The sequence below is a fragment of the Macaca fascicularis genome, chromosome 7, assembly GCF_037993035.2.
Source record: "Macaca fascicularis isolate 582-1 chromosome 7, T2T-MFA8v1.1".
Lineage (NCBI taxonomy): Eukaryota > Metazoa > Chordata > Mammalia > Primates > Cercopithecidae > Macaca > Macaca fascicularis.
In genome coordinates, this window is record NC_088381.1 from 44,058,544 (window position 1) to 44,079,953 (window position 21,410).

A 21,410-nucleotide genomic window follows, 5' to 3' on the forward strand; every position below is an offset into this window, starting at 1 on the left:
TGTAACCTTCCTTACCACTTAAAAGGCTGAAAATCATGTAAGCCATATACCAGGCTAGTTTTTCTGGGAGGACTTTGTAAGCATTGGCTCTATCACGCATCAACCTTGATTCTGTAAAAGTGACTCGTCGGCCGGGCACAGTGGTTCCGCCTGTAATCCCAGCTCTTTGGGAGGCCAAGGCGAGCAGATCACCTGAGGTCAGGAGTTCGAAAGCAGCCTGGCCAACATGGCAAAACCTCATCTCTACTAAAAATACAAAAATTAGCCAGGTGTGATGGTGGGCACCTGTAATCCCAGCTACTCGGGAGGCTGAAGCACGAGAATTGCTTGAACCCAGGAGGCAGAGGTGCAATGAGCCATGATCATGACACTGCACTCCAGTCTGGGCAACAGAGAGAGACTCTTTCTCAAAAAAAAAGAAAAAGTGACTTGTTATACCTGATTAAATAAACATTATTCTCAAATATAAAATTCTAGGCAAGGCGTTGGCTCAATAGTGATTTTTCTAATTATATCTTAGTACAAAGAGAACAGCATCGAAACTATGTAAATTACTATATTGCCCTGAAAAGTAGAGACTCAATGAGAGTTTCTGAATTTGGGATGTCCAGGGAGCACATTCAAAGCATTACAAGTTTCATTTCTTTATTTTTGGTAATTTTATGAATATTCAATTTATGTAAGCACTTATTTATCTCTACAAGCCAATCAGAACAGAATTCCTTTAAGAGCCTTTATGATCTAATTTATTAACGCCATCTAGAGACAGGAAAACATTCTACACTCACAATGTGAGATATAGGAACTTTCTGAATTATGTATACAAAGACATATGGATAGAGTGTATATCCTCAATTCTACCATTTCAGCCACAGATAAATAGAGAATAAACACAGTGGCCAGACGCAGTGGCTCATGCCTCTAATCCCAGCATTTTGGGAGGCTACCAACGTAGACAGATTGCTGGAGTCTGGGAGTTTGAGACCAGCCTGGGCAACATGGCAAAACCCCAACCCCAACAAAAAATACAAAAGTGAGCTGGGCATGGTGGTGAACCTGTAGTCCCAGCTACTCAGAAGGCTGAGGCGAGAGGATGGCTTGAGCCCTAGAGGCAGAGGTTGCAGTGAACTGAGATCATGCCACTGTACTCTAGCCTGGGCTACAGAGTGTCTTAAAAAAAAAAAGAAAAGAAAGAAAAAGAAAAAAAAAAGAAAGAGAAAATAAAAACACAAAAAGCTTACCAGTCCAGATATCAAAGAGTTGTTCTCCTTCCTTGTGAACAAGAAATTCCTAATTTGAGCTCAAAATAGACAGATGGACAAAAACTAACAAACTATGCTCTCTATAAGACATTAGATCATTTCCAGAGATCACCAAATTCCCAATCATGGCAGCTGCCAACAGGGAATAACTTGCCATTCATAAATGAATGAAAAAGAAAAACAAATTAATAGAGAGTAAAATTAAAATTAGAAAAACAAGAAACTTTAAATTAACCTGTGGGGGCCAAGAAAAATCATGCCTGGGCTTGGCTTCCTGTGAGATACATCATTTCTGATGATTTCAGGTGACCCTTTTGCTCATCTCAGTGGGAACTCCAAAACTGTTAAAGGATGATTTTTTCAAAAGTAAAGTTATGACTCTTATATAAATATAAAATGAACACATGTCAAAGACTTTATTAACTTATTAATTGAGGGAACTAGCAAGATGTTACAGTAAATTCAAAGGACAATCCAAATAAACACATTTATAAATTGAGAGTATTTAAATAAATTTGCAAATGGATGCAAAACTGCCTTTCAGGGACTTGTCCTTCCACATGTAAGAATTTAAATTTGCATGTGTAGAAACAAGAATTAGTGACATTCTTATCAGATTTCTACAAATGAACCTTAATCTTTATGGAATTATAAAATGGACAGTTAAAAACAAAGATGCAGCCTAGCACAGTGGCTCACACCCATAATCCCAAAACCTTGCTAGCCCAAGGCAGGAAGATTGGTTGAAGCCAGGAGTTCAAGACTAGCCTGGACAATATAGCGAGACCTAGTCTCTACATCAAAAAAAAAAAAAAAAAAAAAAAAAGCCAGATGTGATGGTGCTATTCCAATAGTTTCAGCTACTTGGAAGGATAAGGCAGGAGGATCACTTTAGCCCAGGCATTCAAGGGTGCAGTGAGCTATGATGGTGCCACTGCACTCCAACCTGATCAACAGAATGAGACCTTGTCTCTAAAAAAGCAAAACAAAACAAAGATGCACAGTCCTACAGACCTGTAGGACTATAGGTCAGATAATCTTCAGAGGTTCCAGCATTTCAGTGAAAAGATACTCAGTAATCTCTTCTACTTATTCCAAAGTCTTAATTTTTTCCTTCCAATAGTAGATGGACACACATATGTGTTTGTCTGAAATTAAGATGATTGCTTCAACCAGCACTAAAGCACGGGTTGAAATCGTGCTTATAGTCTTCAGAATTCTCAGAGAATGAAACTGACTCTTGAAATGAAAATATACTGAATTATAAGGAGACCTGTTTTTCACATCTGCAAAACAGGCAGAGTTCTTGGAAATGAAATTTGATATTTATAGGTGGAAAGTATTTGTGAGAACAAAGAATTAGTCTTAACAAGATTTTTAAAGTAGTTCAATCTAGTGTTATAAAAATTAAAACCCGAAGTACTAATTTCAAAAAGGTCCTAAAGTGTTATACTCTGGATCGGTAGTTTTTAAGTGTTAAGAGTACAAAAGATTAACCTGGAGTGCTTATTTAACGTATATGTTACTGGGCCCCAATTCTAGTGGTTCTCAAACTTCAGTGCACATGAATATCTCCTGGAGCCTTCAATAATGCAGATTACCAGGCCCTGTCCTCAGAAGTTTGGGCAGGTCTGAGTTGGGGCCCAGGAATTTGCTTTTAATAAGAAATTCTTCCCCTAAATGAGTCTGCAGTAAGTAAACTGAAGATTTCTCTTTGGAATCATTGTTTTACAAGTGAACGTTTTTCAGCTCTCCAACCCTTCAGTGATCATTCTACTGAATTCCTATAACACTAGACTAACATTCTTAATAGTAATATAGTATAGAGGTCATAAGGTAAATGGAAATAATATTGGTCCCTCTTAGAAGGGACCAAGTTGTGTGCCAAATTCTTCAACTTAGGCCAACTTGAATACACAGTTTGTATTCTAGGATTTTGTTGAGACCCAGAGTTCTTTACTTACTTTCTATTATGTAAAAGAACAAGAAGAAACTGAAGCCCTACCACAAATTTATTGCAAGTCGTCCCCAAGTTTCCAGGTTTCTGGTTTCAATATAGTAGATCCACCTTAACAAAAGTTTTCCCTCTAACAGCAGGCTTTGGTCGATCATTCATTGATTTATTCATTTGTTTATTCATTTAATGATGTCTCTTATCCTTTAAAAGATTTGGCACCAGCCATGGTAACACAGTATGAATGCTAGGAATTGTGAATTAGTTACATTAATACTAACCATTTTGCCCAGTTGTATCAAAATAACCTATCTGAGCATTAGTATCTTCTGGTGATATGAGAAATGTCTGAAAATAACTCCTTATTTCATAAAGCATGACTGATTATACAACAGGGGCATGGTTTCAAGTACACAGATTTCCTTCTTTTGGAACAAAGGATCTCCTTAGTTATTAAGAATGTGTGCCTGATTTCTCTGAATTTTAAAAAGAGCAATAGTATTACCAGTGATTGAAAATACCATAAGTATAAAGAAGTTTTAGTTTGCCTTGAAATTATATTTCCACTTTAAAATGAAATTACTTTAGTGCAATTTTATTTCATGTTACTGCCATTGGAAATGACATTTTTCCTTGGGTTAGAATATTACATTTAAATGAATGTGTATTGTAGCTATTTTTTCATGCAAAGGATTAAGGCACTAGATGTACCCTCACAAATAAGATGATGAATGGAGTAAATTACACTTGTGAAATTTATAGAGCTCTGACTTTGTGGAATTGCTTGGAATTAAACTCACATTCTATTAATGTTTCTTTTTAGGGATTTTAAGTATGATAGAACGAGGGCTGATTCCACCAACAGCAAGGATTACCTTTCAGAATCCACCCATTATACCCAGAGCAGCTCCCCTGCACAGTTTTGGTGAAGCACGTAAGATTCCAGCTGCAGGTAAGACGCTCTCGCGTGTCTGTTCAGTTGGGGACACACAGGTATTATCTCTGCCCCAAATCTAGCCTTCTATAGCCAACTTTTGTCCTCAATAATAGGACAAGATGAAAGTTGTAATCATCCTGAGTTTCACTTTAGTAAATAAATCAATTGGGCCGGGTACAGGCACACCTGTAATCCCAGCACTTTGGGAGGCCAAGGCAGGTGAATCATCTGAAGTCAGGAGTTTGAGACCAGCCTGGACAACATGATGAAACCCTGTCTCTACTACAAATACAAAATTAGTGGACGTGGTGGCTCCTGCCTGCAATCCCAGCTCCTTGGGAGGCTGAGGCAGGAGAATCACTTGAACCTGGGAGGCAGAGGTTGCTGTGAGTGAAGATCACGCCACTGCACTCCAGCCTGGGCAACAAGGGCGAAACTCCGTCTCAAAAAAATAAATAAATAAATAAAAATAAATTAACTTTAGCCATCTTTGTAAATTACATATTGAGGGCCTGTGTTCTCTGTGTGTGTTAGAAGGTTCGTATTTTCAAAGGGCTTACAGTTTGGCTGGGGAAACAAGATAGATATAATAAAGATAAATAACGATATAAAGTGACATGGAACAAAAACCAAATGGACTTTAAAGTCTAGTGCCATGGGAGTTCAGAGTAATAATTGCTGAGGGCTGAGATAATGGAAGAAGATTTCAAAGAAAATACTGGATGAAATAGGGTGCTAGAGAGAAGCACCGACCTGGGAATCTAGTAACTCGTTGCAGAATCTTGGGCAAACCATTTACTTTCTCTGGGCTGCAGTTTTCCCAGTCATATAATGATAGGTTTTGGCTGAATTAATTCATATTTAATTATTTGTTATATAAATAATTTTTTCCTAATATTTAAAAATAAATAAATATTTGTCGAGTTATTGTTTTATCCAAAGTAGCGTCTAGGTGCTGGAGATCCAGCAGAAAATGTCAGACAGCGGTTCTGTTCTCATGGTGTTTATATTCTAGAGGGAGACAGGTACTAAGCAGATAAGTAAATGAGAATTTCAGCATGTGATAAATGCTAGAAATAAAACAATATGGGTTAGAGAATGATAAGGAGGGGGCTACTTTGCTTGTGAGGGAAGGGTCAAGGAATGTCTCTCAGAAGAGATAGGAGGCTTGAGCTGAGATTCAAACGATGAAGAAAAGCCGGTCATGTAGAGATCTAGAGAAGAGCATTTTAGATATATGACAGCACAGGGACAAAGGCCCTTCATGAGCAAGAAGGCCAAACTATGAGCAAGGGAGAAAAAGGGAAGAGATGAAGGTGGAGAAGTAGAGAGGGATTATGTGCTGTAGGCTAGAGCCAAGACTGAGTTGTCCTCAATATTTACTCTTCCCCTACCTCCATAGTAATAGAGTTGTGGGTCGGCACATGTCATTTTAACTGAAGACATTTCCCAGGCTTACTTGCTGCTGGGTGTGCCATGTGAGGAGGCTGTGGACAATGAAGATGTTAAGCAGAAGTAGACTGAAAAAGTTCTGGACTGTGCTCTTTAGAGAAAAGAAGCATAGCCCCTTTTTTGCCTTTCCTTCTTCTGGCTAGCTGGGATGCAGATGTGATGATGAAACTTGGGCATGCATTTTGGAGCCAGAGATGGAACTCCATGTTGAGTCTTGCAGAACTGCCCTGCCAACCCAGGACTGCCTTCCTTTGAACTGTGTATGAGAGATAAAGAACTCTTAATTTATTTAAACGACTCAGCGTATCTTTAAGATCTTTCTTTTTAAATACCTTAGACTATACCAGAATCAGCATGGCAGCCTTCCAAACCACAGTGAAGAGTTACATTTAATTCTGCTAACAGAGAGAACCCACTGACGGATTTAAACAGAGTATGGGATGATCTGATGTATGTTTCAATAACTGCTTTGCAGATAACAAATCATAGTGGGAGCTTGGAGAGTAAATGACTATTGCCATAAACCAGGTGAGAAATGACGGTGGATATGAGGAGGATGGTATCAATGGAGATGAAGAGAAGTGAACAAATTCAGGTTATATTTTGGTGGAAGCATGAGGACTGACTATTGGATAGAAGTGAGGGAAAGAGAGGCATCAAGCATAAATATATATGAATATATGAATGAATATCTGTGAATGTGCTTCAATTTTGTATTCATTCTAGTGTTGATGGGAATTTTAGTGGTTTATACTATAGAGCTATTAGGAATAATACTACTATGAGCATACTTTTTTTTTTTTTTTCCAGACGGAGTCTCGCTCTGTTGCCCAGGCTGGAGTGTGCAGTGGTGTGATCTCAGCTTACTGCAACCTCCACCTCCTGGGTTCAAGCAATTCTCCTGTCTCAGCCTCCTGAGTAGCTTGGACTACAGGCACACGCCACCATGCCCAGCTAATTTTTGTATTTTTAGTAGAGACGAGGTTTCAACATATTTGTCAGGCTGGTCTTGAACTCCTGACCTCAGGTGACCCACCCACCTTGGCCTCCCAAAGTGCTGGGAGGACAGGCGTGAGCCACCATGCCCAGTCATTATGAGCATTCTTGTACTTTTAATGCCTTAATTATTAATTCTTGCCTTTTAATGCACATATGTAGGTATCTTTTAATGCACATATGTAGCATTTCTGTTGACGATATATGAAAAAATGGAATTGCTGAGTCTTAGTGTTTATATATGATCAGATTTAATAGATACTGCCAAACAGTTTTCCAACGTGGTTATACTGACTTATTTTCCTACTGGCAGTATATGAGTGTTCCAGAATATTCGTCCTTGTCAACACTTGATATTTCTTCAGTTTTTAAAACTTTAGCCATCCTGAAGAGTCTGTTGTGGTATGTCTTTGTGGGTTTAATTTCTACTTTCCTGATGACCAGTAAAATTGAGCAAGTTGTTTTGATAATGCGTATTGGTCATTTGAGTATCCTCTCTTGTAAGGTGATTTAAGACTTTAACCCTTTTTTTTTTTTTTTTTTTTTGAAATTGGATTGTCTTTCTTTTTCTTAGTGATTTATAGGAATTACTAGATATTCTGGGTACTAATCTTTTATCAGTTACATGTATTGCAAATAATTTTTCCTACCCTGTGGCTTGGCATTTCACTGCTACTGTTTTTTGTTGTTGTTGTTGTTGTTTTTACTTTTCATTTTGAGATAATGGTAGATTCACATGTAGTTGTAAGAAAAAATGCAGAGATCCTTTGTACTCTTTACACAGTTTTCCCCAATAGTAACATGTTGCAAAACTGTAATATAATACCACAAGTATAATATTGATGCAGGCAAGATATAGAATAGTTCCATTACCACAAAGGTTCCTCATAGTGCCCTTTTATAGCCATACGAATGGACAATTCTAAATCATCCATTTCATCTAATACAGTGAATTTTAGAACTGGCTTTTTTCATTCAATATAATTCTCTGGAGAGTCATTCAGGTTGTATTAATAGTTTATTCCTTTTAGTTAATAGGTTATATTAATATATGTAATTACATTAATAACCTTATTGCTATTATTGATAATTTAGTCCTTATATTGATAGTTTATTCCTTTTTATTGCTGGGCAGAATTCCATGTTAGAATGTACCACAGTTGTTAAACCATTGACCTGTTGAAGGACATATGGATTGTATCCAGTTTCGAGCTATTATTAATAAAGCTGCCATAAACATTTGTATACAGGTTTTTATATACACATATGTTTTTATTTCTTTAGAATAAATGCCCAGGACTATAATTGCTGGGTCTTATGGTAATTGCATTTTTATTTCCTCTGCATATATTTGGAGCCATGTCATATAGTGTTATAACTTTTGTTTTAACCATCAAATATAATTTAGAAAACTAAAGAAGAAAAGGAAAGTCTGTTGCTTTTATCCTATTTTTGCTTATCGTATTATTTCTTTTTTCCTAATGTTCCCAAGAGTTTTTAACTTTATCATTTGCTTTCTGTTTAGAGAATTTTCTTTAGCCATTCTTTTAGAGTCATTATACTAATGAAAAATTATCTTCATTTTCCTTAATCTTAGAATATCTTGCTTTCCCTCTTTATTCCTGAAGGATATTTTCACTAGGTATGGGATTCTGAGTTGGCAATTCTTTTCTTTCAGCACTTGGAAAAAAAAAAAGAAAAGTTGTGCCACATGCTTTTGGCTTCCATGATTTCTGATGAGATCTGATTTTGAATTGTTTTTTTCCTGTAGATAAGGTGTTGCTTTTCTCCTGCTGCTTTTAATTTTTGTTCTCAATTTTTAGTTTTCAGAAGTTTGACTATGATGTGTCTTGGTGTGGGTTTCTTTAGGCTTATTCTGTTTCAGTCTGGCCTAGTATCTTGAATCTGTAGGTTTATGTCTATTGCCAGATTTAGGAAGCTTTCAGCCATTATTTCTTTGTGTACTTTTTATAGCCTTGACCCCTACCTCCTCTTTATCTAGGACTATGATGATACAAATGTTAGATTTTTTGGATCTAGTCTGACAGGTCCTTGAGGCTGTGTTCTCTTTTCTAGTCTGTTTTTTCTCTTTTGCTCAGATTGGGCGATTTCTATTCTTCTATCTTCTAATCTCATCCACTGGATTTTGTATTTAGGTTACTGTAGTTTTCAGTCCTAAAATTTTCATTTGGTTCCTTTTTATATATTCTGTTTCTTTGTGGAGACTTTCTGTTCCTTTTCTAAGACTATATTTTTCACTTGTTTCCAGACAGTCAGCAATTGCTTGTGGAAAGATTTTTATGGTGGCTGCTTTAAAATCTTGGTCAGGTAATTCTAACATCCTTGTCATCTCACTGTTGGTATCTATTCATTATCTTTCTTCATTCAGTTTGAGGTCTTTCTGGTTCTTGGTATGATGAGTAATTTTCAATTGAAATCTTAGCATTTTGAATATTATATTATGAGACTGTTTCTTATTTAAATCTGTTTTTAGCTAGTACTCCTAACACACTTATTTATTACCCATGCATTTAAGGAATAAGTCCAATTAGATGTGAAATAGCATCCAGTTTATGTATTGCTGGATTTCATTTGCTAATATTTTGGTTTTGATTTTTGCATTTTTGTTCATATGTGAGACTGGCCTAAATTTATTCCTTTCCTGTAATGTTTTCCTTAGGTTTTAATATCAATGTTAGTTTTGCCACAATGAGTGTGATCTTTTTTTATATTCTCTGGAAGAGTTTGGATACAACTGGTACTATTTCTTTCTTAAATGTTTGGAATAATTTACCAATGAATCCATGTAGTTTTCTTTGGAAATAGGCTTAGGATTGAGGAATTTTCGTTAACAAATACAGGACTTCTTTTTTTTTTGTCTGTGTCAGTTTAATAAGTTAATTTTGTGCAAGGAATTTGTCCATTTCATATAAATTTTCTAATTTATTACAATAAAGTTGTTTACAGTATTCTGTATTTTGTAATGTCTGTAGCATCTGTGATGATGTGCTTTCTCATTCCTATTGTTGGTTACTTCCACCTTCCTCATTTTTTTTTTTATCAGTATCTCTAAGTGTTTATTGATTTTTTGGTATTTTCAAATAACCAGATTTTTACCTTATTGATCCTTTCTACTATATATTTTTAATTTGATTAGCATAAGTTATCTTTACCATTTCTTCATTTTCTTTGCTTTTAATTTTTTTATTTGTTTAAACTATTGGCACACATGCTTAGCTTATTAAGTTTCAAGCGTTATTTGTTTCTGATATATAAATTCTGATATAAATTGAAGGCTATAAATTTCACACAAAGCCTACTTTAGTAAGTTTGTTATCTCATATTTTCATTATCATGTATTTCAGATTATTTCCTTATTTCCATTTTCATTTCTTCTTTGACTTATGGGATATTTACAAGTGTATACAATTGAGTAGTTCTTAGCTATCTTTTTTGTTATTGATTTATAGCCTAATTTCATTTTTTAGAGAGCATATTCTATATGTTTTCAGTTATTTGAAATCTGACTTACTTTTTGACCCTAGCATATGAAGACTTTAGGTAAACTGTCCATGTGCATTTGAAAATATGTTTTGTATTTGTTGGATGCAGTTTTCTGCATATATTCAATTAATTCAACTTAATCATGTTATTCAAATCTATCTCTATTTGCCTATTTTATCAATTGCCAAGAAAGGTATGTTAAAGTCTCAAGCTATGCTTGTAAATTTGTCTATTTCTCTTTATTTTTTAGTTCTACCACTTTTTTCTTCAGATCACACATATCTTTAATTTAGTCCTTTACAGAAAGAATCTTTTTCCCATAAAAAGTAAGAATTAAGTGCACATCATTTTAAATAGGAGTGAACAAACTTTTTTTGTAGAAGGCCAGGTAGGAAATATTGTAGGCATTGCATGCCACCTATTATCTCTCTCATATATTCTTCTCCTTTTATTTAAACATCTCTTAAAAATGTAGCAACAGTTCTTAACTTGAGAGTCATACAAAAACAGACTGCAGGCCAGATTTGGCATATGGACCATAGTTTGCCATCTCCTGACTTTTAAGTATTAAAATTAATATGTTCCAGTAGTTATATCAAGAACCAAATAAAATAAAAATCAATTGGTATATTTGCACACCTACAATATGCTCAGGGACAAAAATATAAAATAAATATAATATAGCTACTATCTAGAAATTACTTTAGATAGTATAATTAGAAAAAATGCACACATGAAAAAGACAATATTAAATACAAAACAATATTTTCTGAGTATTTTTAACAGCTAAATCTTATAGTTAAAACAGAGAATAGGGGAGTACATGAAGGGCATAGCTAATGAGCAGCAGAAAAGTTAGATAATAGAGGATCACTGAAAGTCTTTATGGATAGAGGCCTCTTTGAACCAGACCTTGAGACATGAAATAACAGAGAAAATAGAAAATAACATGAACATAGGTGAAAGGGAATTTGGAACTTGTGGGGCAATGAAGGTAACCACAACAACAAAACCCACAACCAGTTCAACTTCCAACCACACCCAGTCACCCACCCTAATGCCCTAGAAGAAGAAGACTGCCATTTCCAGGCATAAATGCTATTTACCTCAGTTTTCACGGTTCTAAGCCCTATGTCTGGCAATTAGTAGAAGCTGTGAGACACAAAAAGCAACTCACTGTCAAGAGACAAATCTGCAGAACCAGACTCAGAGACTAGATATTACAACTATTAGGGAATTTAGAATAACTATGATTAATATGTTGAAGACTAACTGGAAAAATGAGTCATGTGCGAACTGCTAGAGGTTTTCAGCAGGGAGTTGAAAAGTATAAGAAAGAATCAAATAGAAATGTTATAAATAAAAAGCATGGGAACATATAAAGAATGGCTTCAATGGGTTCATCAGTAGAATAAACACAACTGAGGGAAAAAGGTCAGTGAACTTAAGGATAAGTCAAATGAAATTACACAATTGAAACATAAAGAGGAGGAAAAGCAACAATAACAGAGCAATTGATAACCATGGGACAATAGCAAACCTTTTAATATATGTGAATTTGGAATCTCAGAAGAACAGAGAATAGGGCAGAAGAAATATTTGAAGAGAAAATGGCCAGGAATTTTACCAAAGTGATGAAAGACATCAAACCACAGATCCAAGAAGCCCACAAACAAGATAAATACAAGACACACAGAGAGAGAGAGAGAGAGAGAGAGAGAGAGAGAGAGAGAATCATCGTATTCAAACGGCTGAAAATAAAAATTAAGAGAAAACCTTGAAGATAGCCAAACTAAAAATGTACATTACATACAGAAGAACAAAGATAAACATTACAGTATTCTTCTCATCAAACACTATGCAAGTCAGGAAATAATACAGTGACGTCTTTAAAGGGCTGAAAGAAGAAGAAGTTGTCAGATCAGAATTCTACTTCTAACAAAAATATTTTTCAAAAGTGAAGGAGAAATAGACTTCTTTAGACAAATAAAAAGAGAGAATTTATTACCAGCAGAACTGCCCTATAGAATATGTTAAAAGAAATTTCTCAGGCAAAAGGACTGTAATACCAGAGAGAAATTTGGGTATACACAAAGAAATGAAGAAACCTGGAAAATGTTTCCTTATATTAAATTCATCCAAAAGATAACTGACTATAACTCAGGGGTCAACAAACTTACTCTTTAAAGGACTAGATAGGAAATAAGACTAGACAATAAATAATGTAATGTTTCATTCCTTTGCAAGTTTCTTTGCATCTTCTTTTCCTCCTTATTTTTTCTTTTGCTGCCTCCTCCTTCTTCTCTTTCTTCTCATCCTTTTCCCCCTTCTCCTCCTCTTCCTTCTTCTACTTCTTGATCCTTTAAGAATGTAAAAACCATTCTTACCTCAAAGGCCATATAAATACTGTGAGCTTGATTTGGACTATGGGCCATAGTTTGCTAACCCCTTGTCTAAAGCAAAATTATTAGCAATGTATTGCGGCTTCATGGCATATGTAAAAGTAAAATATATGACAACAATCACACAAGGATGAGGGAGAAATTGATATATAACAATATATTGTTATAAGATCTTTATACATGAAATGGTCTAATATTAATTGAAGGTATATTGATTAATTGAAAGATGTTTTCTATGTCCTGAACAACCATTAAAATATTTTAAAAAGAGGTTTAAATAATAATTTATGTAGCGATAAAATGGAATCATAAAAATATTTACTCCAAAAGCAGAAAATTTGTGAAAATCATGAAGAAAACATGGAACAAATAGAAAGCTAACAAGATGTTAAATTTTAATGCAGCCGTATGTATTAATCTGTTTTCACACTGCTGTAAAGAACTTCCCTGAGACTGGGTAATTTATAAAGGAAAGAGGCTTAATTGACTCACAGTTCCACATGGCTGGGGAGGCCTCAGGAAGCTTACAATTATGGCAGAAGGGGAAGCAGGAGCATCTTACATGGTAGCAGGCAAGAGAGAAGAGCAGGGGAAACCACCGCTTAAAAAAATCATCAGATCTTGTGAGAAGTCACTATCATGAGAACAGCACGTGGGAACCTGCCCCCATGATCCATTCACCTGCCACCAGGTCCTTCCCCCAACAAATGGGGTTTACAATTCAGATTACAATTTGAAATGAGATTTGGGTGGGGACACAGGCAAACCATATCACCATATTAAGAATTGTAGGCAATCTTTGCATGATGGTGTGGGACCACACAAATGACTGTTTAAGCAGAAACCCTCCCAGGTAGTTTAGAGTCAGTAGGAAAAATTACAATTGTTTCATGATCTTTAAGATTTTTGTGAAAACATTAAAAACTTTATTCCTCTTTATTATAACTATGTGGGGCAATGAAAAAATAGTAAAATGAATATTTATTTAATATCCTATTATTCTAAACATTAGAAACATTGAAAATAAAGTGTTTGTTAAAAAAAAAGAATAGTTTTAAACAGTGCTTGCCTTTTTCTTCTTATCATTAACTTATGATATGGAGTGATAATCTTTATTGTGGCTTGGTGCATTGTCATACTTCTTTCTAACTTTGAATCAGCTTCCAACTTTTTATCCTTTTCACTTTTAATATTATAAAATATCTCTGAGTCCCTTTAATATGAAATTTCTTTCTGGCATCACATCCTCTCAAACATGTACTTTCATCACAACCACTTTCCTCATTTATGTCAGTAAGTTAAACTTGACTACATTCTTCTGGATGCATTACTAGAGTCTTTCAAATGGTGGCATTGTCTACATTCCCATAGTCAGCTATTTCTTCTGTAATTCTACTTACAATATATTTCAATTTCACTTTGAGCACTATCAATTTTCATTCTTTTGGTGTACTTTTAACCTCCTTAACCAACTCTGTCTTTCATTTGTACATTTTTTGTGGAAAAAAAAAGATGCAGATTTATTGCTGGGAGTCAAAGAGGCAATACTACTACATTATTTACAGTCTGTATGCAAACTCAAAAACAGATGCACAGTGACCAATGACTGACAGACTTTGAATGGAATGACTTGAATGGTCACTGATCTTGATATGCATCTGTCACTTATGTAGTGATTTGTGGAATAGAGTTCTAGCAGCAAAGTTTATATTTTATGCAATTACAATTTTATGGTAACTGAAATTTGAACTATGTTGGAGTACTGATGTTATTTAACTAAACTGTGGTAACTAGAATTTGTACGTACTGGAACAGTGCAAAGTAAAGGCTGTCTTTACAGTAAGTGTGAATGTTCTAAATACACCAATTAAAAGACAGAGTTTGTCAGATTGGATAAATAAGCAAGACCCAACTGTATGTGGTCTCTAAGAATTGCAATGTAAATGTCGAGAAAGATAGGTTAAAATAGGAGTAGGGTGAGAAGTGACAAATCTTTCTATAGAAGAATTCCAAATAATGTATTTTTATTTATTTGTTTTTGAGATGGAGTTTCACTCTTGTTGCCCAGGCTAGAGTGCAATGGTGCAATCTCAGCTCACTGCAACCTCTGCCTCCTGGATTCAAGTGATTCTCCTGCCTCTGCCTCCCAAGTACCTGTGATTACAGGTACCCATCACCACGCCTGATTAATTTTTTGTATTTTTAGTAGAGATGGGGTTTCACCATGTTGGCCAGGCTGGTATCAAACTCCTGACCTCAGGTGATCCACCCACCTTGGCCTACCAAAGTGCTGGGAGTACAACCGTGAGCCAGTGCGCCCAGCCCCAAATAATTTAAACAGTTACCTCCTCCTCCAGGAAATGGAGCTTATTTATCTACCCCTTCCCTCTCTTTGAATGTGAGCTGAATTTAGTGATTCACATCCAAATAATAGAGTATGGAAAGAAGAAAAATAGGGAATTTGCAGTGGAGAAACCTGGCAAACCCTGCCTTAACCAAATGGCCAAGGATAATATCATTAGTCATAATTCAGGTTGATATCACATGCCCCCTAATATGATATGATGAGGAAGGACTTCACCTTTATGTTATTATACCCCAACAACCTATAACCACAGAGAAAAAAACATGAGAAAAGCATCAGACAAACCCACATTTCAGACATTCTACAAAATACCTGACCATACTCCTCAATACTGTCATGGTCATGAAAACAGGGAAAGACTGAGAAACTGTCACAGACCAGAGGAGCCTAAGGAGACATGATGACTAAATACAATGAGATATCCTGGATAAGATTCTGGAACAGTAAGAAGACATGAGTGTAAAAACTAGTAAAATCTGAATGAAGTCTTGAGTTTAGTTAATAATAATGTATCAATGATGATTTCTTGCTTTTGACAAATGGACTATGGTAATGGAATATGTTAACATTAAGGGAAACTGAATGACAGTATACAGGACTGTCCTAGATTATCTCTGTGACTTTTCTGTATCTAAAATTATTCCAAAATAAAAAGTTTATATATTTTTAATTCAAAAATAAATTATAGGACTAGACACAAATTAAATGTAAATTAAAAATTAATAAAAAGGAGAAAGATGGAAAAATATACCATACAAACAATAATGAAAAGAAAGCTGGATTGGCTCGATTACTATCAGATGAAGACACATTAATAGGAATAAAGAGGTACATTGATGATAAAAGGATCAATCCAGCAAGAAGACAGACATTCCTAAATGTGTATGTACTTAAAAATAGAGATATAAAATACATGAAGCAAAAATTAATAAAACAGAAATAATAAATCCAGAATTATATCTCACAATAATCAGTAGAACTAATAACCTCCCCCAAAAATAATACTATAGAACATAATAATACTATACTCCCCAACCTTTTTGACAACAGGGACCAGTTTTCTGGGAAATAATTTTTCCACAGACAAGAGGTGGGGAGGAATAGTTTCAGGATGGAATTGTTCCACCTCAGATAATCAGGCATTAGATTCTCATAAAGAGCAAGCAACCTAGATCCCTCATATGTGCAGTTCATAATAGGGTTCTTGTTCCTATGAAAATCTAATGCTGCTGCTGATCTGACAGCAGGTGTGAATTCAGATGGTAATGCTTGCTCACCTGCCACTCACCTCCTGTTGTGTAGCTCAGTTCCTAATGGGCCATAGTACCCAGTCTGTGGCCTGTGGGTTAGGGACCCCTGCTATAGAAGACTATAATGTAACAGTATTATAGGCCATATAGACCATTATAGAGCATTAAAACACAACAGAACATGCATTTACTTCAAATGCACATGGAACATTCACCAAAATAGACCATATTCTGGACCATAAAACAAATATTAACAAATTTAGAATAGTTAAAATCTTACACATTATGTTCTCTGACCTGAACAGAATTAAACTTAAAAGTAGAAAATCCCCCAAATGCAAAAACACACTTCTAAATAACCCATGGATCAAAGAGGAAGTCACAGGGATATTAAAAAAAATTTTTTGAATTAAATGGGAATGACCACACAGTGTACTGAAATTTGTAAGATGCAGCTAAAGTAGTGCTTAAGAAAAATTTTTAGCATTAAATACTTTTATTAGAAAAGAAGAAAGATCTCAGATTAATGATCTAAGCTCCCACTCTAAAAAACCCAAAAAAGAAAAGCACATATACCCAAGCAAGCAGAGGATGGAAAATAGAAGTCAGTGAAATGGAAAATAGGAAAAAAAAAAAAAAAAAAAGAATTCAGCGAAACCAAACTGTGTTTCATGGAACATTTTTAAAAATTGGTAAGCCTCTAGACAGACTAACCAAGATTAAAAGAGAGAAGGCACAAATGACCAATATCAGGAACAAAAGAGGAGACATCATTACAAATCCTATAGACATTTAAAGGATGCTAAGAGAACACTATAAACAACTTTTTGTCTATAAGTTTGACAGCTTATATTGATGGACGAATTCTTTGAAAGACAGATACTACCTAAGCTCACTCAAGTAGAAATAGATAACCTGATTAGTCCTGTATTTATTAAAGAAATTGACTTAGTACTTAAAAACATTATAAGAAAAAAAAAATGATACCATATGGCATCACTGGTGAATTCTACCAAACAATTAAGAAAGAAATATTACCAATGTTACAGAAATTCTTCCTGAAAAATAGTATAGAGAGAAACACTTCCCAGATAATTTTATGAAGCTATCATCACCCTGATACCACAACAAAAGACTTTAGAAAAAACTACAGCCCAGTATTCTTTATGAAAATAGAGGCAAAAATCCTTCACAAAATATAGCAAATTGAATCTAGTACATGTGCTCTCTCTCTATATATATATATTTACATTTATATATATTTATATATAGATATATGTATTTATATATATATATTTATATAGAGAGAGAGATGATGTATTTTATACATATTACATCATGACCATGTGGGGTTTATCCTAGGAATGCAAGGCTGTTTCAACATTTAAATATCAATCATTATAAGTCACCATGTGAATAGACTGAAGAAGAAAAACTATATAACCATCTCAATTAAAATAAATCAACATCCATTTATATCAAAAACCCTAAGAAAATTAAGAATACAAGGGAACTTCCTCAAACAGATAGATGTCTACAACTAATATCATAATAGTTTTTGAATGAATGCTTTTCACCTAAGATCAGGAACAAGACATGGTTGTGTACTCTCACCACTTCTATTCAACATTGTACTGAAGTTCCTAGCCAATGCAGTGAGGTAAGAAAAAGAAACAAAAGACATGCAGATTGGAAAGGAAGAAATAAAACTGTCTTTGCAAAGAGCATAATTACTACATAGAAACTCTCAAAGAAGCCATCAGACACACACACACACACACACACACACACACACACACACACAAACTAGTAGAACTAGTAAGAGAGTTCAGCAAGGTTTGAGGACACAAGATTAACATACAAAAATAAATTTAATTTCAATTTGTTAGAAATGAACAATTGGAAATTGAATATTAAAAAAATACCGTTAACATAACACCAACAATTAAATACTTAGGTATAAAGGTATATATAAAAAATATTTGCAACATACGGATGCTGGATGCTATAAAACACTAATGAAAAAAATTAAAAGATGACCTAAATAAATTAGGAAGATTAGCCATGTTCATAGATTAGAAGACTCAGTATTTTTATAATTAATTTTCCCAAAATTGATCTATAAATTCAATGCAGTCCCAATCAGGATCTCAGTAAGATTTGTTGTAGATATTGAAAAGCTGATTCTAAAGTTTGCGGAAAGGCCAAGGAGCTACAATAGTTAGTACAATTTTGAAAGAGGAAAACAGCATTGGAGGACTCCTGTTACCTGAGTTAATATAAAGCTACAGTAATCAGGACTGTGTGGTATTGGCAAAAGGATAAACACAGATCAATAGAACAGAATAAAGAGTACAGAAATAGAACCATGCATACTTGGTCAATTCATTTTTGACAAAGATGCAAGGGCAATTCAATGGAGAAGGCATATTTTTTCAACAAATTGTGCTGGAACAACTGGACATTTATATAAAAGGGAAAAAAGGAACCTTAACCCATTCCTTGTACCATACAAAAATTAACCCAAAATGGTTTATAAAATTAAATATACAGCCTAAACTATAAAACTTTTGGAAAACAAAGGGGAAAATTTTTTGTGTTCTTGAGTTAGGCAAAAATTTCTTACATACCACACCAAAGGCAAAATCCATAAAATGAAACAATGGATACATTGGACTTCATCAAAATTAAACACTTCTACTCTTTGAAACACCGTGTTAAGAAAATGAAAATAAAAGCTATAGATTGGCCAGGCACAGTGGCTCACGCCTGTAATCCCACCACTTTGGAAGGCCGAGGTGGGTGGATCACTTGAGGTCAGGAGTTTGAGACCAGCCTGGCCAACATGGTGAAACCCCATCTCTACTAAAAAAACAAAAATTAGCCAGGCGGTGGGTGCCTGTAATCCCAGCTGCTCGGGAGGCTGAGGCTTGAATCCAGGAGGCAGAGGTTGCAGTGAGCTGAGATTTTGCCATTGCTCCAGCGTGGGTAACAAGAGCGAGACTCCATCTTAAAAAAAAAAAAAAAAAAAGACAAGCTATAGATTCAGAGTTAATATTTTAAAACAATAACTGATCATGTATTTTTATCCAGAACTTTTAAAACTCAGTAATAAGAAAACAAACAACCCAATAACAGACAAAAGATTTGAACAGACACTTTACCAAAGGAGATATATGGATGGTAAATAGATACGTGAAAGCATGCTTAACATCATTAGTCATTAGGGAAATGCAAATTAAAACCATAATGGGATACCACTACATGAGGATATGGAACAACTGCAACTCTCATTCCTTGCTGGTGGGGATGCAAAATGGTACAAACACTTTGGAGAACAGTTTGGCAGATATTTATAGAGTTAAACATGTATTTACTGTATGACCCAGCAATATCACTCCTAGTTATCTATTTGCCCAAGATAAATGAAAACATATTTACACAAAAACCTGTATATGAATGTTTGTAATATATGAATGTTGCTTTATTCATAATCACCAAACACTGGAAACCACTTAGATGTCTCTCAGCTGATGAATTGAGGTACATCCATACAATGGAGTAAAACTTGCTCTAAAAAGGAACTAATTGCTGATACATGCAACAATAAAGATGAAATGCATTATGCAAAGTGAAAGAAGCCAAACTCAACATGCTACACACTATATGATTCTATTTACATGACATTTTTAGAAAATGAAACAATGAAGACAGAAAACAGATCAAGAGTTGCCTGGGGATGGAGAGAGTAGTTGATGGTAAAGGGGCATGCAGGAATTTTGGCAGGTATTGGAATTTTTTTTTGTTTGATTGTTTGTTTGAGAATGGAGTCTTGCTCTTTCGCCCAGGTTGGAGTGCAGTGGCGTGATCTCAGCTCACTACAACCTCCGCCTCCCAGGTTCAAGCAATTCTCCTGCCTCAGCCTCCCAAGTAGCTGGGACTACAGATGCCCGCCACCACACCCGGCTAATTTTTTGTATTTTTAGTAGAGATGGAGTTTTGCCATGTTGTCCAGGATGGTCTCAATCTCCTGACCTCGTGATCCACCTGCCTCAGCTTCCCAAAGTGCTGGGATTACAGGTGTGAGCCACTGCACCCGGCCTGGAATTGTTTTATATCTTGATTGTGGTGATGGTTATATGACTTACACATTTGCCAAAACTCATAAAACTACACTAAAAAGGATGAATTTTATTGTATGTAAGTAGTAACTCAGTAAGTCTGACTTTTAGAAAGAATACTGGGGGAGGGACACCTTCTTGACATGAAAGGAAAGCATAGGGAGCTGTACACAAAGCTGGAGAAGTGGAGTTCTAAGGAGATGGCCTGTATGCATCAAACTAGAGATGCCAGGGTCCTCCTTGAAATACTGAATTAGAGTCTTGAAGTAGATATGCTACCCATCACTGAATTCATTTCTTTTGGTTGCTGTAGAATATTCCATTTTTTTGTTTGTTCGTTTATTTTACTTTAAGTTCTGAGATACACGTGCTGAACGTGCAGGTTTGTTACATAGGTATACTTGTGCCATGGTGGTTTGCTGCACCTATCAACCCATCATTTAGGTTTTAAGATCCGCATGCATTAGGTATTTGTCCTAATGCTCTCCCTCCTGCTTCCCCCAACCCCCCAACAGGCCCTGGTGTGTGATGTTCCCCTCCCTATGTCCATGTGTTCTCGTTGTTCGGCTCCCACTTATGAGTGAGAACATGCAGTGTTTGGTTTTCTGTTTCTGTGTTAGTTTGCTGAAGATGATAGTTTGAATAGACCATGGTTAATTTATCCAGTCTTCTGTTGATGAACTTCTGGGTTGATTTCAGCCTTTGGTATTGTGAACAGTGCTGCCATTCATTTTTTTCACGTTTCCTGCTGAGTATGCACAAGTATTTTTCTTGGTCAATAGGAGTGGAATAGGTCATGGGGTAGGTGAACATTCAACTTTAGGAAGTAATGCCAAATTGTCTTTTAAAGTCATTGCATCAATTTACATTTCTACCTTCAGTGTATAAGATACTCTGTGAATTCACATCCTTGCCAACTCTTACTATAGTTATTATATCTTCCTAGTAAATAGGAATTTTTATCATTGCACATTCTCCTTCATTATCTCTATAATTGCTTTTTAGCATAAATAGCTTTTTGTCTGTTAATATAGCCACTTCAGCTTCCTTTTGGTTATTGTTAACCTGGTATATCTTTTCTCTTTTTTTTAACTTTTAATCTTTCTGTAGCCATATGTTTTAAGTCTGTCTTTTATAAAGAGTATATAGCTGAATTTTTAAAAATTC

At 35.2% G+C, this 21,410-nt stretch overlaps 1 protein-coding gene across 1 annotated transcript in view; it reads left to right on the forward strand.

Moving 5' to 3' along the window:
- IQCH (IQ motif containing H) overlaps positions 1–21,410 on the forward strand; it is a 256,827-nt gene that overhangs the window by 86,908 nt on the left and 148,509 nt on the right. Inside the window, exon 6 of the mRNA XM_065547585.2 lies at positions 4,040–4,168. Within this exon, the coding sequence (XP_065403657.1) occupies positions 4,040–4,168 (129 nt within the window). The remainder of the gene's footprint in view (positions 1–4,039; positions 4,169–21,410) is intronic.